This window comes from Pelophylax lessonae, assembly GCF_965119305.1.
Source record: "Pelophylax lessonae genome assembly, chromosome: 1".
NCBI classification, from domain to species: Eukaryota; Metazoa; Chordata; class Amphibia; order Anura; family Ranidae; genus Pelophylax; species Pelophylax lessonae.
Genome location: NC_138768.1, coordinates 515,823,477 through 515,842,007, shown reverse-complemented (window position 1 = coordinate 515,842,007; position 18,531 = coordinate 515,823,477). Strand labels below are relative to the sequence as shown.

General features: G+C 42.4%; 1 protein-coding gene across 2 annotated transcripts in view; it reads left to right on the top strand.

Moving 5' to 3' along the window:
- Positions 1-18,531, top strand: part of LOC309547466 (phospholipid-transporting ATPase IK-like) — a 269,016-nt gene that overhangs the window by 148,509 nt on the left and 101,976 nt on the right. For both annotated transcript variants that reach the window (XM_082247329.1, XM_082247328.1), the window contains exons 16-20: positions 201-389; positions 5,998-6,107; positions 6,861-7,025; positions 12,374-12,485; positions 14,900-14,975. In XM_082247329.1, coding sequence (XP_082103455.1) covers positions 201-389; positions 5,998-6,107; positions 6,861-7,025; positions 12,374-12,485; positions 14,900-14,975 — 652 coding nt within the window. The remainder of the gene's footprint in view (positions 1-200; positions 390-5,997; positions 6,108-6,860; positions 7,026-12,373; positions 12,486-14,899; positions 14,976-18,531) is intronic.

The following is an 18,531-nucleotide window of genomic DNA, read 5'->3' as shown; positions in this document are numbered from 1 at the left end:
AATTAATTTAATCAAATAAAAATAAATATATATAAATAATATCTTCACATTTTTCTGAATTGTAAAGTACATCTACCATGTAGGTAAAATGTGATGAAACATAATGACAATACCTAAGCAGATTTCACATGGACTATTATGTTGACATTTTTTTATTATTTTATTTATTTTTTTGTTTTATTATTTTTTTTTTTTCGTAGAAGGCTTAATCTACAAGGCTGCATCTCCAGATGAAGAGGCCTTAGTCACTGCTGCCAGAAATTTTGGCTATGTTTTTCTTGCCCGCACCCAAGAATCCATCACCATAAGTGAGATGGGTACAGAAGTAACCTACAGAATCCTGGCACTGATGGACTTTAATAGTGATCGCAAAAGGATGTCCATTTTAGGTAAGTGCATGCAGCATTAAGGCTGTTGATATACAATCAGGTGTTAAGAACAAACTCTTATAGTTTGCTATATGAAAACTACAGTATATCTAATGCAAGCCATAGATTCATTGATTTTCTTTTCTTCCACCACAAGTGGAAGGAAAGAAAATAGCTTTATTGCCTCCTGCAGCACTACTGTATTCTGCCTGCAGGGTGCTTTCCCGACTGGCAGAATACAATGACTACTGCTAGTGGCTATAGCAGCAGGCAGGTTTGGCGTTTGTATAATCTGCCTGACTGTAGATGGATCGAATCTGGGCTGTATCAAACGCCTGTGCACTCATTTGTCAGGTTTCCTCCCACTGTCCAATATGCCTCCTTATTGGACCAGTGTGAAACACTCTGAAGACAGAATGGGTTGCACCTAAGCACAATAAGCAGACTTCACTAACAGATCCTGCTCTCTGATAGGCAGAGAACAATATAGATTTACCTGCAGTCCTTCTGGTAAGCAGACAGGACTCAACAATATACTTTCTCTCTAGCACCTACCTAGGTTTCCTTCCGAGTCCCAAGCTCTAAAGAAATGCTGGTAGGTTAACTTTGCTAATGTTTAAATTGGCTCTAATATATGTATGTATGTGAGAGAGGGACCTCAGATTGGAAGCTGCTTGAGGGCAGGGACTAATAACCTGTCAGTCAAGTGTTGTGTAAATTGTTGGCACTATACAAATTACTTTATTTAAATAATATAAACTAACAACAGGATCAGTAAATTTCTGCCAATTGCTGAAAGGGTGCTACTAAACTCTCAACCACTACCCCATTACCTCTGGGTAACATGGGCAATAAAGGCAATATTTATTCATACTAAAGGGAATGTATAGGGAGTTTGTATGTTTAGTCTGGAATAGAAAAAACTGTTACAGGGTTCATGCACACATCCAGAAGGGGGGCGTACGGCATTCAAAGCCTCCTCCATAAAAACTTTCTTAGGACCTACACCTGCTAAGTAAAGCTGCCCATTGACATCATTTAAGAGATGCAAGTGTACATGTTTATGCGCAGGATGTTGTATAAAGCACCTGCATGGGAGTATGCTCCAAATGCAGCACAAATCCATGTACGGGTGCATGCTTTATGCAACCCCCCGCCACATCATTTCGTATAGCCGCATCTTCCTATTGATATCTACAAGTGGATTTTCCCAACAGCTGCAGGTCCTGGGAAAGATTTTACAGAGACGTTGGATGCTATATAGCCCCCTCACGGCTGTGTGCATAAACTCAAACAATTTAAAGTAGAATTGTGGATAAAAGAATATCCTATAATGAATTATCCCATAGTAGGGGGAGGTCCTGCAAGCATGGAGCCCTGCCCCCTCTCTGAACTGAGCTGTCTGTCACTATTATGAATCAGTTCTAATTGTTTATTTATAATAGTAAAAGGTCACTTAGAGATATGGCTCTGTGTAATCATGTATCTGCTGTGTGTGTGCAAGAAGCTGCAGATACATTACACAGAGCTGCAGCTCTTAGGCATTTTTACTAATATGTATAAACAAGCAGTGCTTATAGTTCATTCATAATAGTGACAGATCACTCCGAGCTGAGGTTCTCTGTGTTTATTAGCCATTGCTTTTACACATACACAGATCAGCCGATAGATGACACGGCGCTGCACCGCTGTGTGATCTTTCACTATTTATGAATGAGCGTTCAGCAATGTCAGGCTGGTGCAGTATATGACAAAGCCCAACATTGCTGATCACTTATTCATAAAACTGAAAGATCACTCAGCACTGCAGTGCTGCGTCATCCATTAACCGGGCTGTGTATGTGTAAAAGCTCTGATAGACACACAGTGACGCAGTCTGTGTGATCTATTTTTCTGAATGGCAGCACTGTTCTCCAGAGCAGCCCCTGCTGCCAGAGCCCACAGCCGTCAACCACAAACACATTTTCTTTCTTGTGGCTTTAAAAGTGCCATAACACACAAGTCATAAAACATTTGTTTATTTTGCTTTACAATTAAAAAATATGCAAATACTCCTAAACTTTAAACCTCTGTGACTCCTTGTGAAGCTGTTCATTACATTTTTGGATATCGATGTTGTGACAATATATTGCTTAACGGCAGTGGCGGCCCGTGCATAGGGGGCTCCAGGGCGCTGCCCCCCTTAAAAAAAGGAAAACAAAATGACAAAAAAGAACAATAAAGTTCTATAAAAAAAAAATCGGTGTGGTGGCTAAAGGGGGGGGGGGGGTTTACGACCCAGAAAGGCACCGATTGGCTGCCTTCTGGGGGTGTAACCTGGGGACAGGAAAGAGCGCTTGGCCACCCCCACCTTCGTGATATCCTGGCTGTGATTGGTCCAGTCTCCAGCCTGGACCAATCATCATCCAGGACATCCGATCGCTGACGTCACAATGGGGGCGGTGCCGGTGCGTGCGTCAGTCACTCACCGTCGCCGCCGCTCGGAGGACGAGGGAGAAGCCGCTCACCTTCCCGCCGCCGCCGCCGCAGAAGAGGACAAACTGGATCGAGGAGGGGAGAACCCTTCGCCGCCAGGTAAGTGCATTAAATTGAAGGGAGCACGCACGCTGGTCTCTGCATTGATTGGGGGACAATGCTGTGGGCACTCTGCAATCATTGGGGTACAATGCTGTGGGCACTCTGCAATCATTGAGGGACAATGCTGTGGGCACTCTGCAATCATTGGGGTACAATGCTGTGGGCACTCTGCAATCATTGGGGTACAATTCTGTGGCACTCTGCAATCATTGGGGTACAATGCTTTGGCACTCTGCAATCATTGGGGTACAATGCTGTGGGCACTCTGCAATCATTAGGGTACAATTCTGTGGCACTCTGCAATCATTGGGGTACAATGCTGTGGCACTCTGCAATCATTGGGGTACAATGCTGTGGGCACTCTGCAATCATGGGGTACAATGATGTGGCACTCTGCAATCATTGGGGTACAATGCTGTGGCACTCTGCAATCATTGGGGTACAATGCTGTGAGCACTCTGCAATCATTGGGGTACAATGCTGTGGGCACTCTGCAATCATCGGGGTACAATGCTGTGGGCACTCTGCAATCATTGGGGTACAATGCTGTGGCACTCTGCAATCATTGGGGACAATGCTGTGGCGCTCTGCAGTGATTGGGGACAATGCTGTGGCACTCTGCATTGAAAGGGGCACGCACGCTGAACTCTGCATTGGTGGGGGCACGGAACAGTGTTCATTGCATTGAAGGGGGGAGAGCACAGTTGCATTGAAGGGGGCACGCACGCTGAACTCTGCATTGTGGGGGCACAGCACAGTGTTCATTGCATTGAAGGGGGCACAGCACAGTGTTTGTTGCATTGAAGGGGGCACAGCACAGTGTTCATTGCATTGAAGGGGGCACAGCACAGTGTTCATTGCATTGAAGGGGGCACAGCACAGTGTTTATTGCATTGAAGGGGGCACAGCACAGTGTTTATTGCATTGAAGGGGTCACAGCACATTGTTCATTGCATTGAAGGGGTCACAGCACATTGTTCATTGCATTGAAGGGGGCACAGCACAGTGTTTATTGCATTGAAGGGGGCACAGCAGTGTTTATTGCATTGAAGGGGGCACAGCACAGTGTTTATTGCATTGAAGGGGGCACAGCACAGTGTTTATTGCATTGAAGGGGTCACAGCACAGTGTTTATTGCATTGAAGGGGTCACAGCACATTGTTCATTGCATTGAAGGGGTCACAGCACAGTGTTTATTGCATTGAAGGGGACACAGCACAGTGTTTATTGCATTGAAGGGGGAACAGCACAGTGTTCATTGCATTGAAGGGGGAACAGCACAGTGTTTATTGCATTGAAGGGGGCACAGCACAGTGTTTATTGCATTGAAGGGGTCACAGCACAGTGGTTATTGCATTGAAGGGGGCACAGCACAGTGTTTATTGCATTGAAGGGGGCACAGCACAGTGTTTGTTGCATTGAAGGGGTCACAGCACAGTGTATATTGCATTGAAGGGGTCACAGCACATTGTTCATTGCATTGAAGGGGTCACAGCACAGTGTTTATTGCATTGAAGGGGGCACAGCACAGTGTTTATTGCATTGAAGGGGGCATAGTACAGTGTTTATTGCATTAATGGGGTCACAGCACAGTGTTCATTGCATTGAAGGGGGCACAGCACAGTGTTCATTGCATTGAAGGGGGCACGCACGCTGAACTCTGCATTAAAGGGGGCACGCACGCTGGTCTCTGCATCGAAAGGGGGCACAGCACAGTGTTCATTGCATTGAAGGGGGCACAGCACAGTGTTCATTGCATTGAAGGGGGCACGCACGCTGATCTCTGCATTAAAGGGGGCACGCACGCTGGTCTCTGCATTGAAAGGGGGCATGTACCATCTCCTGTGGCATGCCTATACCATATCTGTGCCATGCCTATACCATATCTGTGCCATGCCTATACCATCTCCTGTACCATCACCTGTGCCATGCCTATACCATCACCTGTGCCATGCCTGTACCATGACTTCAAAGTCACGCAATTTTTTACTGCGTTTTTTGTCGCGAAGCAATACCTATTACATTTTTCTTTTTGTGCCCCCCCAAAAATTTTGAGCACCAGCCGCCACTGCTTAATGGCTCCTGAAGAAGCCGATTGGCGAAACATGTCGAGTGAGGAGCATTTATCAACAATTTAGGAATCTGTATTCGATAATTCTTGCTTGTTTTTAAAGTTTAAAGGTATTTGCATATTTTTTAATGGTAAAGCACAATAAACAAAATGTTTTTATGACGTTTGTATAATGGCACCTTTATACATTGTTATACATTGTTTATACATCCCTTTATCATTGTTTCTAAAAATGTTCTCTTCTGGGATGTAGGTGCCTTTTGATTTCCAGGTTTAATGGTATATTTGAAATTGTGGTATTGTTGGATTGGGGGGGGGGGGGGGGACCTGTCTGACCATGCTGCGTAGAAACCAAGGGACATATTTGAACGGGACCAAGTGCAATTGAATGTATCCCCGGGGAGACAAAAGAAAGCACCCCCCTTTTCCAATACAATGGGGCTAATTTACTTTCACCTCTGTTCTCATAAGTTATCTAAAATGTAGAAAGTATACATTTTTCTTGAACTTGATTGAGTTTTTGAAGTCACAGGCTACATGGAAAGTGACTTCTGTACTAATTCAGCCCAATGTTGTAGAAAACATTTTATTGTAATCCTCAACAACAACAAGACGAGTTGTACAAACACTGCTTGGAACAGTTACAACTGCAGCAAAAAAAAGTGTTACAGGGAACCACATGTATTTTCCTGGCAATCTATATTCCTGCCCAATCTTTGAATTGTGCTGAAAAAGTTTGCTGGGACTGGAGACTTCCAAGTGATAGTTTGTCGATTTCATAAATTAAACATTAAAAGACTGTTTAGAATCACAGAGAAATATTTGTATTAAAAATCGGTTCTCTTATATTTTATTTTTGTATTTCGGTTGTTTTATAAGGTATATTTAGAAGAAAAGAGGTTCACTTGGAGCTCCAGTTGAACCTTTTTCTTAGAAAATATCAGATTCACATGTTTTTATATTTATTTGTTTCTCTTACAGTAAGAAATGAAGAAGGAAAAATAAAACTTTACGCCAAAGGAGCAGACTGTGTGATATTACAGCGCCTGCATCCTAACTGTAACACAGAGGTCCTTATGGATGCCTTGAATGTAAGTAATAGGGTTCCCCAGAGATTTGCATCAGTGTTTACCTGCACATGTGTGTCCTCCGTATTTGGAAACTGTACATGCATGGATGTACATGCATGCATGGCTAAAAACCAATGCAAAGAAGCATTGTCATTTGGAAGAGTACAACGGCGTACAACCCTTAACTTGTATGGCAAGCTGTGTGCGGCTCATGCAGCTCCCGTGGGCAGAAAAGTGACACAAAAACGTGTGCCAGAAAAACGTATGCCAGAAAAATACCTGTATTTGTCTGTCTGCATGCATGAACCTTTTTAGATCCTAAGCTGTGTAGCTATAGCATTGTCCAGTCTGCCATTCCATTACCATGACACAACTGCAGTTGGCTGCACCCTTGTTGTATACAAATGTACTTCCTTCCGGTTCAGATGATGTGTGTCACACAAAGCAGGAAGTAAGTGGAAATCTCTTATCAGTAACACAGACCTATACAACCTCCCACAGTTTTTAACTCTTCCCCACTCTGCACCAAATAAAATAAAAAAACATGTTGGCTATAATTGGGCTTTATCAACCTGCATTAACCATTTTGTGTAAAAGAAGGGAAAGGTTTTCTTTAAAATAACATGATTGTACATTTAGGTAGAAGCCACACAGAGAGCTTAATTCAAGCAAGCAAGCATCAGAGGACAGGAATATTATTTTTGTTCCATAAAAAATGTATATGTGATGTAAGTTCTACAAAAATGAATTTCTATTCTGCCGCTGCACTTCTAGGTCTTTTCTGAAGAGACTCTGAGAACACTTTGTCTGGCATATAAAGAGGTAGAGGAGCAAGAGTATAGGATGTGGGAAGAAAAGCACCATGAAGCCTCTATAACACTTCAGAATCGTGAAGATCATCTTGGACAAGTATATGAGGACATGGAAAAAAATCTACAGGTAACAGCAAGTAACTGAAATGATACACAGGCTTTGGTGCATCATTGCACTATGACTGAAATGACAGGTTTTTTTAAATTCTTTTTATATCAGTTTTAAATTTTAGGATACAAAAAAGAGCCTATTGGGCATACCAAGGCTCGGCACACGTACAGTTCAATAAAAACAAAGAAATAAAAACAAAGAAGCAAAACCAAACATCAAAAAAGTATCCTAAGCGCCAAAATTGTCACTCAAACTAACCAACTTCCACTATTAGCTCCAGAGGATATTAGTATGTTGTAGGGTACTAAGGTTAGCATTGAGCCTTGCTCTGGTAAGCTGGAAGTCACCATTCTCTGGAGTGCAAAATGATTATGGTTTTCGACCATACTTACTGTATATATTCTTTCAGCGCCTTGTGAGGTAATTTACTAACTGGGAGGTTCAGTGTTGGTATTAGTGGAAGGATCCTGGACCCAAATGTTTCAAACGTTGTGGAATTTCTTGTGGCACTGTAGGGAAAACCCCAGAACTCATGGGTTTCAGTAACATTTTGACTGTTGACGCCAAATTGAGAAAAAAAAAAAATTATTTTACAAACATGTAGGTAGAAAGGCATGTTTGGAGAGCAATTCAGTCACACTACATTCTGTTGGTTTGAAAACCATTTTTCTATCTGGCTAAGGACTTGTATTGCAATTTATACATTCTGAAGTGGGTGGCACCTAGATAACTAAATTCTTTTGAAGTCCCATTTGAGTCTTTGGTGATATTCTTTGATATGCGGATGGTCATTCACATCACTTCCAAGGCTTGTTTGCTGAACAGGTCTTCAAAGGTCGAGATAGCAATCTAACAGTTGGAGGTGTAAATGGCTTTTGAACACAACAGCTGTTATACAATATGACTTCTCACAACATATACATTCAATATATCTGCTTAATCATAAATACATGTTTGATAAATAAAATGGCTGCTCCCTTTTCCCCATCAGGCACCCTCTCGCTAAATAGGTGGTTTTGTATAATGGCAGACTAGCATTAAACAATTTTTTCCACAAGTTTGGAGTTGATGCCAATGGGGATTTCCACTGGAGCAGAATAGCTTTTCTTGCTTAGAACAATAACAATCCTATCAGAGTCCTGGAAGCCTTAAGATAAGCCAGAGTGTCTACCAGACACAGCAAATATACCTCCACAGTCCAGGATACCCGGAAAGTGGTCACAGAGTAAATTACTGAAGCTACAGCTTCCCAATATGTTTAAATATATGGGCATTGCCAAAAGATGAGAATGAAGCCTGCTGGATCTGCTGAGCACCCCCAGAACTCCGCGGGGGCAGATGGGTATATTCTGTGAATGATGCAAGAGTAGAGGACTACACCAGTTTTGGTAAATTTTTGTCCAGTGTAACAAATGGTTTCATATAAATATATACTATAAGGATTCCCACAGGTGCATTGATTAGTACACCCGTGCAGAGGGTGGATAAAAAAAAAAAAGATGGTTGCTGGCGGAGCTCTGTAGCTCAAGCTGCATTTTGCACATACATGTGAATGTGTATGTCTTTTATGCTTCAAAACCTAACCTGCCAACTTGCAAACTTCATTTGAAGATGCCAAACCTGAGAAGACCAAGAGAAGATGTTGACGCCAGAGAAGGAGCTTGCATTGCTGGAGTGGGTTCGAGTATAGTAAACTTTAGTTCTTCTTTATGGGCTCATTTAGATGGGTGCGGAGACCCTTCTTCCTTGTTAAGTCACCTTTTTGCTACCTGTGCATTCACCTGGGAGCTGCATGCAGGCAGCCCATAGAAGTGTATGCAGATGCAGCAGCTGCACCGTCAGTCGTATGTCAACATTTGCCCACACACCAAATTTTGACATGCAATTGTGTCCCTGCAGCCACTACATCTGCATCCACTTATATCAGCTGCCCAGAGACAGCTCCAAGGTGGATGCACAAGGAGAAAATGCGGCTCAGCATGGAGGACGGGTCTCAGCACCCGACTGAATGAACCCTAACTGATATAAACCAATAAACCAAAAAGTCAGTCTGGCTTTGCGTAAGTATATCTCATTTTTTTTTTCTGAATAATCTGACTATTATGGTATAGGGTGTATGTGCTAGTGATGTCATAAAAAATCCTAGACAAATGCATTCCATAAATTCCCTGTACTCATTTCTTAACTGGGAATCCTTCACTTTTCCGATGCCTGGGAAGTTTGGAGGGCGGAGCTCTTGTTTCTTAATTATGGATCCTGGCTACATGTCTGAAGTTGATCATTAATAGATAGCCCATGCTAAAAAAAAAAAAAAGACAGTAAGTACACTCAATTCTTGTCCTGTGCTAAAGTTTTTGTGAATTGAGCTTATTGCACAATGGATTTAGAACCCTAAGTCTATTTTCAGTTAGCTTGTATGTACAAAAATGTCCAACTTCCATTTTGCCACTGGGGGAACAGAAAAAGAGGCACACAGAAAACACATGGAGCAGAAATAGAGAACATCTAACACTAAACTCTGATTGCTCCTCTCCTACTCTGCAGGGGGAAGAAAATTACAAGTGGCTGGATTCAAAGTGACACTGAACGCTTTAAATCCAGCTTGCGGTCCTTTCCTCTGCTGTCCTGCTCCTATACTGCTCATCTGCACATTTTTACCAACTCCCATACAACACCTTCTCCTATTCCTTCACACCTCTAGCCCTGACTACTCTGCATAGCATGCATGCCCCTCATTTTCTGCACACACTTATCATCATCCATGCTTTCCCCAGGCACCTTCCCTTTCCCAGTACCAATTCCAAACTAGCTTGACCTCCAGTACCAGTGCCCCCCCCCCCCCATGCCCCACCACGTCGTCTTCCTCCTGACACAGCACACCCCCTCCCAACCCCCCCTCCTCTCTATACCACTTGGTTCCCACCTTTTCTATGGCAGCATACCACTCCTATCCACCTTCCCCCCACCCATCACAGCACCCCCTCCCACACACCACCCTAACTACTCTCAGTGACGGCCTTTCATCAACCTTGCCCCACAGTCACAGTGCAGCCCTCCCACCCACTGCACCGAAAAATCAATGCCCATCTACTTTCCACCTCACAGTACCCACTTCACCGCAAAGTCACAGCACCCTTCTACTTCCACTTCACCCTTCTGCACGCCTTGCTACATGGTCACATTGCTGCCCTCCCAACTCACCCTCAATATAATGGTACCTCCTTCTACCCAACTCGTCACATGGTCACAGCACCACCCTACCACTCACCTCGCCCCACAGTCACAGCACCCACTTCATACCCACCTTGCCCCTCGGTCACAATATCTCCAGTCCCTTTCCCTTGGGTACCTCTTTCGCCACCTACTTACTCACAGTACCTTTTCACATGCACTTTGCTACATGAGCTTTACAAAACCTACGTATTCTGGAACAGGAACATTTTTGCTTTTGTTGACAAAAGAAAACAACTTTAAGGAGCAGGGTCTATGCACACTGGCTTAAAAAAAAGCTGCTCCTAGAAGAGTTTAGCATTTTGCATGTAGAAGCAACTTATGTTATCCTATGTGTGCATGAACATTAGGTTGTTTAGGGGTGTAGCACTGCCCCCTTGGGGGCTGCTGGTAGTTGCATATTTTTCTGTGCCGTCTTGACCCTGTGAACTGTCCCACCCTCCTGACACGATAGGTTCAGACATATTGTGTATACCTTTAAATGACACAATACAGACTTGCTTTAACTCTTTCAGGTTACTTGCTCAAAAGAAAGATGTAGAAAAGGGTATTGGTCAACTAAGCCCCAGATTAACAGCCAAGACTCAGTTGAAGTAATACACAGGAAAAAAAGCAGCTAAGCGACCATTAGCAGTGATAAGTAAATAACACCAATGTACACAATAACAATAACAGACAGCGGGTGAATAAATCTCTTAGGAAAGCTATAGATTGCAGTGAGGAATACCCCTACTAAAGGGGAACCCCCGGATAGCCTATAATACCTTTTATCCTAATGAGAGTTGAGGTGATCTAGATACCAGTAGCGTGTCCCCTTAAAAGCAATAGAATAGCACTGTTCAGAATACAAGGCCTTGCTATTATCTTCACCGGCAGTTGGAGCTCAAAGAACAAAGAATTCCCAAATGCAAAACAGTGTGAGACAATCAATGCAATGTAACTGGTTCTGACTAATGGTAATCCATTTATTAATCCAGGTGTAGGGTGTCTGTATACAGCATTAAAAGAGATGTTGTAGTGGCTGATAACTGGGCTTTGAGCAAGTGCTCTCTCCTCAATCCTGATGACCGTTTTATAACTCCCTGAAGACCAGTCTAGATCAACCCTCCATGCTGCAAGCAACTGAGATGGCTGTGGTCTGCTGATTCAGTGAGTTCCACTGACTCCGATATGATCAGCGAGGCTGCTGGGTGTCCACGACGTAGGGAGTATCGTCGGTCCCACCGGAGCTGAATCTGCAGATGGCTGGGTGTAGTGCAGTAGGCCGCAGTCCTCTCCCTCTGCGGCAAACCAATGCACGCACAATGGATTCCAGTGAGCAAGAGAGTGTTGGCTTGGTCAGCAGATTCCTTTATAGTCTCTCCTACAATTCTCCCCTGGAGCAATCAACCTGCTGGGAGGTGTAGTCCATGAACAGTACAGCAGTTCAGTAATATCTCTTCAAAAGACCACAGTTCCCACAATGCTCTCTTCCAGTCTCAGGAGTATGATGCATAAAGTCTGAGACCAACACTAGGGGAGTATAGAGACAGTCTAGGAAACAGTGGACAAGTCTGTATCATCAGGTAACCATATTCCGCCCCTGGCTACAGAGGTATATTTTAAGCTCAATGTTTAGTTGCAAAAAAAACCCTTCTGTATTGTGTTTTTGAGAGTGGTTTTTTGGCAGAAAAAACACTAAGCATTGGTACAAAAAAAAAAAAAAAAAAATATATATATATATATATATATATATATATATATATAGTGTTTCTTTCTGCCAAGAGCTCTGGCGGGTTTTTTTTTTAAGACAGTGTACAAGGGCCCTAAAAGTTCTGAACAAGAGTAACCAATGTAGTTCAGCACTCTGGAGAGCACTGATAGAATATTTATCAACCTCAAATTTGCGACTAAATCCAACAGAATTTTGAACATTTGTCATGCTCTGGACTGGTACCAACAGCAAATTGCATTAAAGCTCATACTCACTATCTCTGCATCTTTACCCAGGGTGTGACAAAAATGTGTATCCTTGCATACTGCATTAGGAATAACTCTGCAATGGTAACAAAAATGAAGTACTTTTGTCTACCTGTAAATGTTTCCTATGATCACCTACATGATCTGTCAGAAAAAAAAATTCACTCTTTCAGCTCCTTGGAGCCACTGCCATTGAAGATAAATTGCAAAATGAAGTCCCTCAGACAATCCAGCTCTTGAGAAAGGGAAACATGAAGATTTGGATGCTCACCGGTGATAAACAAGGTATGGCATCTCAACTGAGTTTCATGGTGTACTGCTTGAGAGATCAGGATTTTGGCTTGGTAAATTTCTGGGTGAATAATTAAGACAAAATTGTTGACCTTCAGATGTGGTTTTCTAAACTTTTAACAAAAGTAGAAAAATGACTTTAATCTTTACATTTTAAACCTTTAAAGGCCTTGAGGTAAGAGAGGGGCCCTTATCCCAGTCCATTGTGGCCCCTTGAATCCTCCAACCCAGCTGCATTTCCTGAACAAACAGGGTGGACCTTTTGGCATGCAGATAGCAGAGCTGAGAGCCTTCAAATAGTCTCCCCAGGAATGCCCCCTGTAATGCCATGATTGCGATACCTTGCCATTGGACTGGAATATCACGAGTATACATTATGCATACTTCTCTCACCAGTCTGGCAAAGGAGGCTTTTCCTATTAACAGGTCAATTGAGTTCTGTTCTGTTTTTAGAACTTCTGTTCCTGGCTGATAGGAGTGCAGACGTTGCTGTTTGCAGTGGGCTCTTCCGCTGCCAGCAGCGCTTTTCCTGAGGGGAAGACCACGGCAGGGGTTCTTACTGTGGGCGGCAAGTTCTCTGAGGGTTTCACTGTCTATGTTAAGTACCTTTAACAGTACCTTTTCGCAGGGTATTCCCTTTCTGTTCCTGCATGTTCACTGCAGGTGGCAGTTTCTAGGCATGGTTTGCTATCTATGCTTACAGATCAGCAGAAAGGGCAAAAGAACCACTCCAGTGATAAGGTAATCCCAACCATCAAAATAAGGTGCAGCAAGGATCCGCAGTCCAGGCAACTATAATGTATAGAGAGAAATAGCCGCACTCCAACTTGAAGGTGAAAAATATAAAATCTGTTTTATTCGTATCCAAAAGATAAAATCAATTCAAAGTGTATCCATAATATAGTCAGAGACAAGAGATGAACGCATAGTAGTTGACGCGTTTCACGGATAAACGTCCGCTTAGTCGTAATGAAGTAGTAGTTGACACGTTTCACGGATAAACGTCCGCTTAGTCGTAATGACTAAGCGGACGTTTATCCGTGAAACGCGTCAACTACTATGCGTTCATCTCTTGTCTCTGACTATATTATGGATACACTTTGAATTGACTTTATCTTTTGGATACGAATAAAACAGATTTTATATTTTTCACCTTCAAGTTGGAGTGCGGCTATTTCTCTCTATACATTATTGCTATCTATGCTTGTCCCTGGTCTTGGGACTTTGGAGGGTGGGGTTCAACCTTTCTAGGTACAAGCTGTCTGCGGGGCACACTTTCTCTGCCTCCTAAACTTTAACTGCAAGCTGCATGTTCCCGACTGGTTTGCTTTTTGCTTATCCCAAGCCTTTTGGACTCTGGAGACTGGCCACTCTCAATGGCTTTTACTGCAATGTTTTTTTTTTTTAACAGGTATACAGTTTATTAAAAATTTACCGAGTAAGGGCCAACAATGCCACAATCAGTAGTAATCCAAAAAAGTACAGTGTAAGATAGCAAAATGGGTGTAGACACACCACATAGTGAAATGTAAAGTTAAAGAAAATGTAAAATAAGGCAAAGGAAGTACGTAAATTAAGGCACAGCATCATTTAACAACTGCAGCAGCCGTTTGGTAAATCAGGAAGAAAAAATAAAAGGAGACACAGGTAGGCCTTTTCAGGCCAAAACCCCGGTTCAAAGCAACAATTTAAATCACTAAGATAACATCAGGCTGTCTAGTCAAATATGATCAGTGTGACTTATCAAGTTATTAGCCACTGGAGGAAGAGGAAAAAAAGGAGGAGGAAAAAGGAAGAGGATGGGGTACTAGAAAGACAAAATAAAGGAATCTAATCAGATGTGATTCTTGTCCCTGAGTGTCTATCTAGGCTGATCAGACCTTGTTGGATTTTTTGGGACAGTTTGTACTCTCATAGGTCAACTTGTACAAAGGCAATACTGTGTTAATAGCATTTCTCCAGGTGGACAAGGTAGGATGAGTAGCAAGTTTCCAGCGCAACAAGTTTTCTCGACTTTGGCATGCTGATTTAGCGGATGGTCCCATCCTTGTTCTACACAATTCTGCTTGAAAAACAAGATCCTATATCTGCAGCCAAGGCAGCGCTTCCCTCCTATGTATATATCCAGACACTTAGGGGTGGTAACCGAACACCTTGGGAAGGCATGATTGAAGTGCACATTAGATGGTGGTTGGCTGAAAGTTTGGACCACATAGAAAGTATCCAGACCAGCTACAACACTAAGTCCTGCATAGCAACATCACAACCTCCTTTCTTCTGCCTAAACACATTGGGAAATAAACCTTGACTTATATGAGACCTTTCTAATATATATTTTGTAGATACTATAACTTAGTAATGTTTAGTCCTATTTTATCCTAATAAATAATGCCCTTGTAATGTTTCAGAGACAGCAGTGAACATTGCATATTCCTGTAACCTTATTTCAAGTGAAATGCAGATTGTGGAAGAGACAGAAATAAGGTAAAAAAATGAAAACCTCCTTCAGTATGTTTATAAATGGCAGATCTACTCTTGTTAGGCAGTAAGCTGCTACTTCTATTTATTTTTTACTCAAGATTTCAGCTCTCACGCCTGTAGGTTCTGAGGGCTCATTCTCATAAGATGGATTTCAAAAAACCTGTTGAGCTGTAATTGTGTGGATGGGGTGATTCCTGTCTCCACAGCATGGGAACACAGCCCTAGCAGCATTTAGTAAATCAATCATTAAGGAATTTTAGTATTGTTATGTAGCACTACCCCCTAGAAGGCTGCTGGATTTTTGGGTCCCCCCATTCCTGCACAGCCAGCCAACACGCAATCTCCCCCTTTATTCAAAGCCAGTAACCATCAACGGGCTTGTTTTTTTTTTGTTTTATTAAGGGAAACAACTTGGATGAGGAAGAGGGGTTATGGGATGCCCAACTTGACTTGGTAGAACAACTTGAGGACAACTTTCTTCTCTATGTACACAGAAAATTTCAGATCTTGGACTGTATTCCCACTGGAAAGATATCAGTCTCTCTTGAGTTAGCAGAAATAATTTCTCTTGTAGGAGCTCTATGTCCACTTAGGGAAATTTAGCAAAGTCCCATACTTGCAGGAGTTCTATGTCCTCTTCACTGAAAATACCAGCCCAACTGGCTGTCTTGTAAAGAGCAAGAGATTTAGGTTAGCTGTGACACTGTCCCTGTGAAAGCATGCTGGATAGTGCATCTGGCAGCCATTTTCCTTGTAGGCCCTGGTGGTGTAAGGGTACTCACACTGTGCCTTAAATCCTGCTGCTTTGGATAAGACTTCTTTTTAGGTCCCTTGCTATCCAGGTCTTCCCTTGCTAGCCAGGGTATCTCCCAGAAGAGACTGAAGGGTAGTGAAGATCCTCTCTTCAGCTTCTATCCTTTCTCAGCTGTAGACTGGAGGCAGAGCCCCCCCCCCCCCAGCCCCTGGGGTTCCTTCACAGGCTTCATGACACAGCCTCAGCACCCCATCTTCCACCAGACCACAACCCCCCTTGCCAGGCTCTTCAATATGTATGGGCTGACCCAACCACCCTTCTGTCTGGCTTTCTGTCTGGTGATTGGTCATATTCCCAAGAATCTGCAGATCACTACCCCTTTGCCTCCACACACTAGCTTCTAGAAACTTCTGGTAGTTTCTAGAACCAGGGGGAGGTGCCAGAGGTCTGACCTGTAGAGCCCTCCAGCCTGACCTACAGTAAACCTAGACCAATTACCCAAACTCACTCAAACTACTGTGAGTTAGCATAACTTTATTACTCTAACTTTACACTAGAGGGTGCTACAATTATATTGGCAGGTGATTTGAGTGGATAAGACAGGAAGCTGGGTTGTCGCCCTGATCAAGCTCATAGGTTTTTTTTTTTTTTTTTTGCACTTGTCTCCAGAAGGGCCTCACTTTCGGAAAACACCAAATTATGCTAAAAAGGGAACTCTCCTGTCTGTTAAATCTCCAACAAACCTTGGAGATTTTATAGTAAAATGTATGCAAGGCCTTTGGTACAATGTAATGTATTCAATTTTATAGCCAGATTCCTGGAATTTAGCAGAGATCAAAGAATGTTGTGCAAAATGAATACAATTTTTACTCTGTTGTGGAGTAAACTGAATGCCTAGGTCCCTTTCCTATTTTGGTTGACAACATGGAGTATAGTGTTCAGAGGGAATCAGTTGTGATCAGAGATATGCAATATAGGATAAAAGAAAGAGGTTAGGAATTTGCATGAGAAACATGACACAGCTGACATGGAAGGTTTACACATTTTTACTATACACATAATCAGAGCATGACAAAAACTGTTACATAGTCAACACACTAAGGGAGTTAATACATGGTCCTCGGATCCAAATACATAACAATCAGCAAGGCGAGATTCCAAATAATAAAGTCATATAATATGTTCACAGTATCACGTATTAAAATCCAAGTAGTAGTGGAGTATATAATAAGTACATAGCATCGTAACCTCAATGCGTTTCGTGGCCCATCGCCACTTCGTCAGGAGTGGATGCATGGGAACTTATAAAAGACATATAAGAAAAATAGCACCATGATGATAATTGAGAGATGGAAACAAGGGGAAAAGAAAGGGGAGGGGAAACCAAAGCCCCTAGATACCCAAACTTACATGCAAGCTCGGATAGTGTGTGGCATGGTGAATAAATGTGGCCCAAATGTCCTCCCCGGGAGCCGAGGGCACACAGAGCAGGCGGGATAGGCAGAATACGCTGCACACATGGTGGGCTGGAATAACCAAAACAAAAAGGAGAGTATACTGTGTGGCATCGTTCGTGAGAGGATATCTATAAAAAATAGTAAATTGTATGTATGTAGTAAAGCAATATTTATAAAAATATCATATCAAAGTGCTGCTAAAGATAGAGGTTGAAATGGTGCAAGGAATAGTGGCAGGTGCGACTAAATAGCACAATGTAAATGGAATATATGACCGTAATAAAGAAAAATGTATGGAAAACCACATAACCGAATGAAAAAACATAAATTAATAGAAGCCCAATAGGGAAAATGAAAAAGGGTGAAACCGCTGTGAAAGTCTAAGAGTAGGATACAAATCCCAAAGGAAAACCTGAAGGTAGTGAGGAAGTAGTAAAATATGTAATATATAGATAATATAATAATATAAGAGAAATGCAATATAGAGTGAGGTAGGATCCCAGTTTCAGCACACCTCCTTAAATGGTGTAAAGCAAGAACGGGGATCAAAGGTTTTGGCCAAGTTCAAGAAATATTGGATGTGTAGGTCCTCTCATTTAGGTTTTTCTTCCTCCTACTTGACAAAATTTATACAAATAAATACAAATAAGCACTATACACGGAGACATGCTGTTTAAAAATACAATTGGGTCAGCAAAACTCTACCTAAACAAGACATGAAAAAGCACCATTTGATGGTTTAAAATCTGGGTTACTAAATATAGGGCTCATACAGTATGTGTGATTAGTTTATCTAGTAAGGATAAGAGGTTGGGTGTAGTCACCATTTTCGGGGTAGACCCAATGGTGCCTATAATCTATAATCTAGAACCCTTTCACAACCTTGAGGCTAGGTTCACACTACTGCTATCCAATTTTGATCCAATTTTCAGTGTGAATACGTAGTGCACCTTGGTTCCATTTTGGATGTGGTTTGCATATTCTGTGGGGCCAAAATCGTGATGGAATCCCACCAAAGCACTATAGGATCCTTTTCCAAAATCACGCCATGCTAAGTGGCATTGATGTGAAGGGCACCATTGAAAACAGTACGATTTCATGCAATTCTGTGGGACTGAAATTGCATCTAAAATCACACTAATGTGAACCAGGCCTTAAGGCTTAGATTATAGTTTCATATAAGCAGCTATGAAGTAGCCCAATGATGCAGAACTATGAATTGTAGCATCTTAGTCATAGCAAACCTGTAACACTTGAAATGCATATGAAGAAAATGGTGGGTTCACACAAAATTCAAGACCAGATTTGATTAGACGCTCTGCGTCCCCTCAGGTCCACATATTCATCC